The sequence below is a fragment of the Pteropus vampyrus genome, unplaced genomic scaffold (genome assembly GCF_000151845.1).
Source record: "Pteropus vampyrus isolate Shadow unplaced genomic scaffold, Pvam_2.0 Scaffold124, whole genome shotgun sequence".
Classification (NCBI taxonomy): Eukaryota; Metazoa; Chordata; class Mammalia; order Chiroptera; family Pteropodidae; genus Pteropus; species Pteropus vampyrus.
The window spans coordinates 330,227-340,606 of NW_011888905.1; the positions used below are offsets into that span (position 1 = coordinate 330,227).

Here is a 10,380-nt window from a genome sequence, read left to right on the forward strand (position 1 = left end):
GGATTTGAACCCGGGACCTCTCGCACCCTAAGCGAGAATCATACCCCTAGACCAACGAGCCGCCGCGTCGGGCCGCCTTCCAGAGTCTAGTAAACGCTGAGCGAATGTCTCTGCCTTCCGCACTTCGTCTCAGTCGATGTGCGCGGCCGCGAGCGAGGTTTTCCTCTGTCCAACCTGTCCCCGTCTCTCTTCTCCCCTCCTCCGTTTCGGTTTTGGAAACCAGGTCACCGTGGCTCTCAGAAGTGCCCGGGTTCTCCCGCAGCCCAGCCCGGTGAGGTCCGTACGACGCCTTGTTGGGCCGCTGGCCCATCCCGGCGGACACCTCCGCGCTCTGTCCCACAGGCTGCGGTGTGACGAAGTCCCTGAGAACCCTGCAGCCGTCGGCGCGGGGCTGACCCGGGCCGGCGCGCGTCCCCCAAGCCCGCTCGGAGCTCTCCGTCGATGTCGGCAGGTGAGACGTCACCGCAGACAGGAAGCCGTAAGGTCGTGAATGAGCAAGGAGCGGGGCGCGGGACGTCCGTGCGGTGGGGAAATGCGGCCGACCCGAGAGGCGTCACGGCACAGACGGCCGAACAGAGGGACAGGGCGGCGACAGAGGGCTCGGCCTCCTCACCCGAGAAGCCGCGGTAGGAGGACCGCGCCGGGGCGTGAGCGGTGGCCCGCGGAGCATCGGGGACAGTCCCGCCGGCTCACACGCCCCCCGCTTCGGCCCCGCAGGACGTGGCCGCTGCAGACCACTCGCAGGCAGGTGTTTGCCAGCCACGAGGCCGGTGACACTTGCCCTGACGGACGCAGCAGCTGCCGAGGGTCCTGCTCCTCTCCTGCGGACGCAGGGAAACGCTGTGGGCGCTCCGCGGGCGCAGTGGGGATAAGGGATCCCTCTGGGGAGAGCGCCTGAGCAGGCGCGACAGGCGGTGTCGTCGGAGAGTCCCAGACGCTTTTCCAGAGCGAAGGAAAAGCCGCCAGGGCAAACACGACGAGCCTTGTCGCAGCAATAAAAGCAGCGGTTGGCCCGTACGGGGATCGAACCCGCGACCTTGGCGTTATTAGCACCACGCTCTAACCAACTGAGCTAACCGGCCGCGCCCCGACGCTGCTTTCGCGCGGCGCGGAAAGGACGTTCGTTTTGACCGTGCTTCTCCCTCGTGGCCAACCACGTGGTGCTCCCGAGCGCACGCGAGCTGCCCCGCGCCCGCTGGGCTTCTCCTTTCTCCAGCATTGCTCCTAGTTTCCGTGCAATGACTCAGCGACGAGGGGCTGACAATACACCGGGGGCCCATCTGTGTTCCCAGCCTAAGATCACTTCTGGCCTGAAGGCCAGCGGGACGCTACAGATGTCCGTTAATGTAAAGGGTCCTGAGCAACTCTCCAGGATGCTCCTCTTCGGCCTCTTCATTGGGTGCGTTTTTCTGTTTCCGATGTCATTCTTTTCACCTGAAGATATACCCAAATACCTTAATCATGTTTTCCTCTCCACATACCCGGGTCTATACGCAGTGGCTAAAAGGAAGGCGTAGGATGTTAATGAAGAGGAGAATACGGCGTATAACGATTGGACATTTTAAACATAGATCTCTGCGTATGTGAAAAAGGGACTTGGAGATGCCGGGGATCGAACCCGGGGCCTCATACATGCGAAGCATGCGCTCTACCACTGAGCTACATCCCCTGACCCAGGGCCACCGTATTTGTTATTCTTCCCAACTCTTTTAATCCGACCTTTTCCCCCACTGAGTGAATCATTCTAAGATCTTCGAAATGCTAGAGTTAAATTCTCCTTCAATCATTCAGCAAAACCTCGAAATGATTAATGAGACAACATTCATCGGTATTCCGAGTGGAAGAAGCCTTGCAGCCATCGGACCCTTGTCAGCGTTCAACCTAGACACTGAAGGTTAGAGCTAAGCACCTGAAAATCTGACCAGGAAAAGGAGAGTGGGACTCTCCTTTAGAAGATTACCTCGGTTTTCTTTCCTCAAAAGACAACTGAGGCTCGGCACAAAATCAAACCGTCCCCTCTGTCCCTCGACCCATATTTAGGTGTCCAAAGTGTCGCAGGGAAGGTATCTCAATTAATCCGCTAAAGCGCAGCGTCGGTTCGGCTTCCTTTTGTAGGTGATCTGTTGGGGCCCTAATGTAGAATATTTGAGCTATTTCTCCGGGAAGCTTAGGAAATGAAGGCCAGCATTCTTGGGCTGTAGTTCTTGACTATTATGAACTCTATATAGTCTAGTATGTATCTATATACTCTATATAGATATACACTATCTACATGTATTACAGCCGGTATCTAATATATACATATGTAAAGATAGAATTTGGGGAGACATTATAATTAATGTAATGAGATTGACCTGGATCTTAAAGAAAACTAGTTGTGGTTGAGTTTCTATGCTTATTAGGGTGTTACCAATCATTTTCTGAATGACCAGCTCTGAACGGAAATTACAGATAAAACTTCTAAAAATCATTCAAGTATAGAGTTAAATTGATCATAAGTGGCGTGGCAGAAGCAGGATACATGTGGGCCCGGATAGCTCAGTCGGTAGAGCATCAGACTTTTAATCTGAGGGTCCAGGGTTCAAGTCCCTGTTCGGGCGCTATGCTTTTGCTTTCCCATTCTCGTAATTTTTATCCCAATGGTTAACAGGGAGGAAGGTATTCTCAAATCACAGGTTGATTTCTCTAAAATATGAGCGTGAATCCTGAGCACGACACAGATGTAACAAACTAGGATCAGTTAGGAAAACGGAAGGGCATTATAGTATGGTGTCTGTAAGTCACAGCACACAGCATCTAGAGCACGAGTAAAAGTTTCATCAGTAGTCACCAGTTATCAAAGGTCAAACTCGTTCTCGAAAGGCAACAAAAGCGCGAAACTGCTCCTTCTTCCCTACATCAGCGTGTACCTTTCTGATCACCTCTGGGGATGCCCACGTTAACTGCACAGGGGTGGTGGGGCTGGCACTCAGAACTCGTGGCCTAATGGCAGTGGCTACTCATGGCCTAGTGGCGGTGGCTTCCAACTTGTTTGGCCAGAAGCCAAAATTACTACATTACAGATTATTTTATTTGTTTGGTAACTGATGCCTAGTATAATCGGTTTTCTTTGTTACCCGTTTTTGTTTTCCTTTTTCTTTTCAAAATATAATCTCGAGAAAGGATCCATGGCCTCCATCGTAAGGCCAGAGGGCTGGCTCTCAGGCACCGAAAAAGTTAAGCGGCCCAGTCTTCTGCCGCCCGAACTTGACTAAAAGGAACCTGGAGTCAGAGCCCGGGACCCGAGGACCCGACAAGGTCTGCGAGGGGACCGAGGAGCAATCCACTGAAAGAACTTCACAGGCGCCGCCTCCCCAGCGCCTGGCAACCAGGACGCACTCGAGGACCTCGGGGCGGGAGGGGCAGCGAGAAGGTGGCCTCCGCGAGGCCTAGAAGGGACCGGAAGCGCGTCCACGCGGAGCGGCGCGGGGCGAGGCGTCAGGGGGCGGGGCGTCGGGGGCTCGCCTGGCGGCGTCCCCCGCACTTCCGATAGCGCTTCCGTCGGTCGCTTGCTTGACGTGGGAGAAGCGGTTGGAGGGTTTTGAGGGAGGAATGACGTGTTTGCGAGGCGATCCTGGTGACTACTGATGACTACTGATGAAACTTTTACTCGTGCTCTAGATGTTGTGTGCTGTGATAGTTTCCTGTGGCATCTTGGGAAATTCTTTACTCCGAAACGCGAATGGCATCAAAACTCTAATGGCATCCCATCGCCTTCAGAGATGAAATTTTTATTACAGCTCAGGGAGCTGTTCACTTTTGGCCCCTGGCCATCTCTGCAATCATATCAGCTGTCGCTCTTCCCCTCACTCCAATTCAGTCATTCCGCCTCCTAGTTCTTCCTCGGCATCTCAAACACATTTCTGCTTATCTGTGCATTTGCCATGCCCTCTGCTGGAAGCTTTCCCCTCATAGTCACCTCTCTTGTTCATCTACTTCATTAAGTGTCCTGCTAAAATGTCAACTCATTAGAAAGGGTTTCCCTAACCACTCGATTTAAACAGTACCCACTTAGACTTCTTTACATAAGGCCCCTTGTCACATAAATTTGTGCATTTCCTACTTTAACCCACCCCCACTAGAATATAAGCTTGGTGAAAGCAGAGACTTCGTTTTGTTCGCTGCTGTACGCCCTCCCCACTCACTGGGCTGCTGGACAATGCCTAGCATTAGAAAAAAGAAAAAAGGAATAACTGTGAAGAAACAAAATTGTATATGCGCAACCTATGATTGTCTATGTAGAAAACCCAAAAGAATATACCGATATCAGAATGAGAGTTTGGTGAGGTTGCTGGATATAAAAATCAACTTTAGCTAAAAACAAAAAATATTGTAAATAAAAATATGCCATATCTAATAGCATCAAAAAGTACAAAGCCCCTATGAAATATTAACAAAAGGAGACATTTATGGAGAAAATTATAAAATTTTATTGAAAGACATTTAAAAATCCTAAATAAATGGAGCTATACCATGTTCACAGATCGACTCAACATTGTAATTTACAAATTCAATACAAATCCAATAAAAATTCCAACACATTTTGTTTTGTTTGATTTAGAATTTGTCGGTCTAATTTTAGAAGTTGCATGGCAGCACAAATGGCTAAGAATAGCCAAGACACTCCCGAGGAAGAAAAATTGGATGGAGATGTTGGAGGTGGCGGTTGGATTTGTCCAGAGATATCAAGACCATTTTCTAAAGTTATAGTGCTCAGGATTATATAGCACTGCCACAAGGTTAGACAAATTGACCAGTGAGTGAGTCAGAATAGAAACCACCAACAGACCCCCGCCACAGACACAGAAACTTGATCTGTGAGGAAAGGATGAACTTTTCAGAAAATGGTGCTGGAACACCACTTATTCATATGGAAAAAATATTACATTGAACGTCTATCTCACACTATTCACAACAATCAGTTCGGGGAAGACTAAAGATAAATGTGAAAGCAAAACTATACAACTTATACAAGGCAGTAAAAAATATCTTTAGGAGTTTGGCTAGAAAATGATTCCCCCCACCAATTTGTCTCGAGTTTTATAAGATGCTTTTCAAAAGCAGTTACTTTCAGCAGGATATGGGTAACAATTCATAAAGTTTTACAACTTTCAAACTCTCCTCCTCAAGAAGTCAACAAAGTCTTCTGATGCTTCGAACAGGAAAAGTTCTCAGAAGGGGCAGACGTTTTGTATGAGGCCTGTAAGAGCTTTTCACAGGTCAGCTCTGATACGGAGGAAATAAAAACTTTAGGATTCTCAATGGGATGATCCACAAATTACAAAAAGAAATCTTGGCTCTTTTGGGCAACACCATTTCGATGTTATCACCAGAAAGCCTGAGCACTGTTAGCCAACACAGCTGATTTTTGGGGTGCCAAGGCCACATCGCGACTCTCGGTTTCAGGAAGTCGGGTATATGCTGATGACATCGGGAGAAGACGTGAGTTTTGCTTCCCCACGCCGTAAGGCTTCTGAGCCAAAGTGGCTGACGTGTGAATGAAACCAAGAAGAACCTTCAAAACCCAGGATAGAAAAATCCTATTTTACTCTATTTCGATCCAGCTCCTGGGACAGTCTGTTAGTGGCATTTGCTCTTTCCACAAAAGAGAACAACAAAGTGCCCTGTGTGCTAACAACATAACTTAAAAAAAAATTCCTACATAAAAGAATTGATTTAAAAATAGTATTTCGAACACTAGAGTCATGAGAAGTACGGAGCTACCAAAAAGTCCACTTCACTTGGCATCCCCAGTGCCTTCTGCTTTCTGTGACTGGGCTGAGGTGGCGTCTCGGCTTTTCGCAGGGTTGTTCACCTCTTTGCCACCATCTGCTTTCCCCTTCCTCCCTTTGGGCGGCTTCTCCCCCTTCTTTGCCTTTTTAGGCCTGGGCTCTGGCTTTGGAGGGGCAGGCTTAGCAGACAGCCGTGCCGATCTCCTCTGAGGCTCGCCCTTCACCTTCGCTTTGTCAGCTTTAGCATCTCCTTTGGCCTTTCTCTTGGGCATGGTGGCAGCAGTGCGTGGCGGGCGGCTTTGCCAGTCCAGGGTGTTCTTCCGTCTTCCTCACACTGCTCCTAGCAAGATCTTTTAAACGAGACACAAAGAGTGTAAACTACGAAGGGAACGGTTGACAAATTTAACCATGTTAAAACTCAAAGCCGACTATATTTAAATTAATAATTAGCAAAAGGTTAGCACAAAATGTAAGAAGATGTTACGAGCTGGGCAAAGATAGTCATACCACAGATAACTGATAAAGGATTAGAATCCAGAATATATTGAGAATCTCTACAGATCCGTGAGAAAAGGACAAAATAAAAATTTAAAAAGAATGGGCAAAAGTATTAACAAGCACTTCTTAGAAGAAATATGAGTGACGATGAATAAGCACATAAAAATATGCTCGACCTCATTAGTAATATGGGCAATGCATTCTAAAATCACAGAATATAACATTTCCCACCCACTGAATAGGTGAAAACTCAAACTGGAAAAAAAAAATTATCTTGTTTCTAAATTGATCCAGAATGTTGGTTTTGTTTGGTTGCTTGGTCTTGTTTTTTGTTTGGTTTTTTTTTTCCTGACCTCATCATCTAGATTTGTGGGCAAACATAGTCTTTTTTGAGAAAACTTAGATTTGATTTTTATGTTCCTTGGTTAACAAAAGCAACCACCTGTAAGTAGTGCTAAGACATCAAATTATCATTTTTCTCCCCATATTTTCAATTTGATGAGAATTTCTGGTAAGTCTGCATTTTCCTTCCCTCTTGTGGCACAGACGGAGAGATGAGGTCAGTGTAAAGAATAGGGAGAACCCGCAGTGGGGGTGTGCCTTGGGTCAGCCATTGTTTCCTCTGTACCTTGTGAGGGGCTCTGGGGACAGGGGTTAAGATTGAGGAGAAACAGTTCTTTCTCACATTTAACACCCTTCACTAAAAAGTGAGTGTGAAATTTGCTGGGCCCTGCTATGCTCCCCGCTTGCCTCTAAGTGTTCTGAATTACTGGGCGGCCAAAAGTCTCCACTGCCCCCAAGGACACTGCAGTGCTACTCATCCAAGGAGATCCTGCCTGCTCTCTCCCCACCCATACTTCCCTAGACTTCACGTGAATTTATCCCTAATTTTAGTCCCCGTTTGCTCTCTCCCAAATACACCACTAAAGAAATGTTTCGACAATTCTTTGAGAACAAATTTTTTTTTTAATCCATATTTAGACACAATAAAAAGGGGAATTTTTTAAGAAAAGAATTAGAAGGATGCCAGCAATCACGGGATCTAGCTTTGGGTGTGATCACGCTGAGTCTGGAAAGGGACAGGGAGGACAGTTGTTCTCACGCATCCTGAGAGTTTACGGCACGCGAATCACTTGGTCTAGTACTAGGGTAACCTGGTTTACGCCCATTGCCCTAGTGGGATTATTAATAATGTTCCCTTTCACTCCCAAAGCGTGCCAGCTTAGATAAGGAATGATAAGGTCACTCTAAATACTCCGCATATACTCAGAGGCCTTTACGTTACCAGAACATGAGGAAACCAAAGGGTGAATTTTTGTGCTGGGACGCACTTCTCTAAAGAATGGTCACGCCTTGCCACCGCCCTTCCCTCCAGCTCCAAAATGTGCTTCCCAGCCCACGTCCAGGTGTGGGAGTGCTCACGGGGTTCCCGGACTCAGGTCCCCTCAGTCCATCCCAACAGGGGGCCATGGTCATCATGTGTTAAAGGCCGAAACACGGCAGGCGACAATAAAGATAAGTTCAGGGAAAACAGGCCTCTGGCTGGATACTGTTTCTGAACATGTGGGAGGAAGTATATGGAAACTCTCTGTACTTCCTGCTTAAGCTTTCTGTAAACCTAAAACTGCTCAAAAGAATAAAGTTTACTAATGTAAAAAAAAAAAAAACCTTAAGCATTAAAAAAAGAAATAATTTGTTAAGTAATAAAACATAGACATTACAGAATTACAAATATCTCATCATGCATGTGAAAAATTATTAACTGGCAAGTAAATCTTTTAAGTAATTTTAAAACTTCGGGAAATACAGAGATGGGACTTAAACGGTATTACCAAGGCAAGAAATTATCAAGACAGATAGTGACGTTATTTTCCCAAGACATGGCAACAATTCTAAAGTTTTAGGAAGCTAACAATTTCCCTTTGTTAAAATAACGCTTCCAAGGACAAAATTTTAGTAACAGAAAACAGAACAAGTTAGTGAAACTTTTGAATCGCTTATCTTCATATCGTAACGAACTGGACTGAAATTCTTGTGAAATTTGTCAACTTAAGTCTTCACTTAAGAAGATTACTTGTTTTATAATGTGGAACATCTATACTATCCCTTTCTTAAAATTCTTTTGTTATCTATAAAGACTTGCATTGTTTTATTAGAAAAAAGACCCGTGAAGTTTAAATAACTGGCAGAAATACTTAAAAAAAAAAAAAGACATAGTGAAATTAAATAATGTACCTTTACAATAGAAATATGCAAATGATAAGATGAGATGCGGGTGTCCTAAAATCTTCTGTGAAGTTGACGTCTGGTAATTCCCCCAAATATTGTCCATAACATACATAAAACATCAATCCCAGTCCCCCAAAATGGGCTGAATTTGTGTCCCCACCCAAAATGCATAGGTTGGCGTCCTAACCTCCAGTACCTCGGGGTGTGATGTATTTGGAATAGGGCTTTTAAAGGGGTAATTAAGGTAAAATGAGGTCATAGGGATGGGTTCTAATCCAATATGACTGGTGTCCTTATAAGAAGCAGAGATGAGGACACAGACAGACGCACACAAAGGGACGACCATGTGAGGGCACAGCAAGAAGGTGGTCCGTCATCTGCAAACCCAGGAGAGAGGTGTCAGAAGAAACCAACCGTGCTGACACCTTGATCTAGGACTTCCAACTTCCAGAACTGTGAGAAAATAAATTGCTGTTGTTTAAGACACGCAGTCTGGTGTTACGCTGCGGCGGTCCCAGCTGACTGTAGGGGGGAAGTGTCAAGCTCTTAGTGCCCTAAAAACCATCTTGGATTCAATTAATTTTGAGGTTTCACCCAGCTCTCAATAACGTTTTCCATGTTTTTTTCGCCTTCATCATGAGTCTGTCTCCAGTGTCCAGGGACCAAATTCCACCTCATCAAATACTCCAACCCCAACACACGTGCCAGGTGCATGTTAACAGCATCCTTTCGCTTCCTTGACTGTAACTGAACTGGATTCTGGAAGACAGCGCTAACTTGGGTCCCATGTCACTCCCACCCAGTCAGAAGCCCACTCAGTCTCCGCCTCTTGCTGACGGTGAGATAGGGCCTTGGGGCTCGAGGGGAGGCCTGGAAGTAGGTTGCCCACAGCTAGCTTAGGAAAGAGAGAATAAGTATATCATTAAAAAGTAAAATAAAAGCGGGGCAGAGTGCTACAGGGGCCAGAGGACACATGATGGCAGTCCCTCTCCCTCCTTCCAAGGGAAACGGCAGATAAGGCCGGCAGCCTGAGTTTCCGTTTGGGGTTCATGAGGGTGTGCGGAACGAAAGTGACTCCATCTTGAAGCTAATCTGCGTCTTGCCCCAGGAGCGACCCGGGGCCCGCGGCTCCTGTCGGGGGTCCTGCAACGCACCCGGGGGCTCTGCGCCAGCCTCCCAGGCCCCACTGGTTCTTCCCTGGAGCGGGCGTCCTTGACGTCCCCTGTCTCCTGGAAGCCGTGACGCAGACCCGCGCCCGCCGCCTGGGTCCCTCTCCGGGCTCGCAGACCCACCGCCTCGGCTACCGAGCCACGCGATCTGCGGGCGGGAGGCGGGGACCGGACGCGGCGTTCCCGTGCGGTCCCCGCGCAGCTCACACACCGCCAAGTGGCCGTGACTCCCGCTTCCGCGCTCTCTCGGCCCTGCGGGCTCGGCCCGCGGCGAATCCGCGGGGACGCGGAGCGCGAGCGGGGAAGGGGCGCAGGGGCGGTGCGTCTCGGGGGCGCGGCTGCTGCTGCGTTTTGACGGAAGGAGAGAGCGTCAGGCCCCCAAAGCCAGTGCCACCGCGCGCACCCGCGCGGCCCGCACAGCCAGCTTGCGGCGGGCAGGACGGAGGGGACAGCGCAGCGCGCGGCCCCGTCGCGCAGCACACGGCTCGCCTGTGCCTCTGAGTGGCGCGGCGCGGGTGTAAGTGACACGCTGTCGGGCAGAGCGCCATCGAGCGCACGGCCCCGCTCGCCATCTTGCCAACGCGCGACCCAGCAGGTGCTGAGCAGCCCGTGCGGAGAAAAAACCCAAACAAACAAACAAACAAACAAACAAACAAACTGCTTTAGGTCGGGAGGGCGCTTTCTTTTGCTGCGGCCGTGCAAACGGCGGCGGA

At 48.5% G+C, this 10,380-nt stretch overlaps 1 protein-coding gene and 3 non-coding genes across 5 annotated transcripts; 1 reads left to right on the forward strand and 3 right to left on the reverse strand.

The window, feature by feature from the left end:
• Positions 1 to 1,008: 1,008 nt before the first annotated feature.
• TRNAI-AAU lies at positions 1,009 to 1,082 on the reverse strand. Its single transcript has one exon. It is a non-coding gene; the product is annotated as a tRNA-Ile (tRNA).
• A 515-nt stretch (positions 1,083 to 1,597) lies between these two features.
• TRNAA-CGC lies at positions 1,598 to 1,669 on the reverse strand. The gene has a single exon. It is a non-coding gene; the product is annotated as a tRNA-Ala (tRNA).
• Positions 1,670 to 2,527: 858 nt separating this feature from the next.
• On the forward strand, positions 2,528 to 2,600 carry TRNAK-UUU. Its single transcript has one exon. It is a non-coding gene; the product is annotated as a tRNA-Lys (tRNA).
• A 1,845-nt stretch (positions 2,601 to 4,445) lies between these two features.
• Positions 4,446 to 9,980, reverse strand: HMGN4 (high mobility group nucleosomal binding domain 4). 2 transcript variants are annotated; one of them, XM_023534406.1, is made up of 2 exons: positions 9,879 to 9,980; positions 4,446 to 6,121 (listed from the first exon to the last, which is right to left on the reverse strand). In XM_023534406.1, the coding sequence occupies exon 2, from the start codon at positions 6,041 to 6,043 to the stop codon at positions 5,777 to 5,779; it is 267 nt and encodes an 88-aa protein (XP_023390174.1). In that variant the 5' UTR covers positions 6,044 to 6,121; positions 9,879 to 9,980; the 3' UTR covers positions 4,446 to 5,776. The 2 variants fall into 2 exon arrangements, with proteins under 2 accessions (XP_023390174.1, XP_011364642.1); XM_011366340.2 differs by lacking the exon at positions 9,879 to 9,980 and adding an exon at positions 8,505 to 9,856.
• Positions 9,981 to 10,380: the final 400 nt, after the last annotated feature.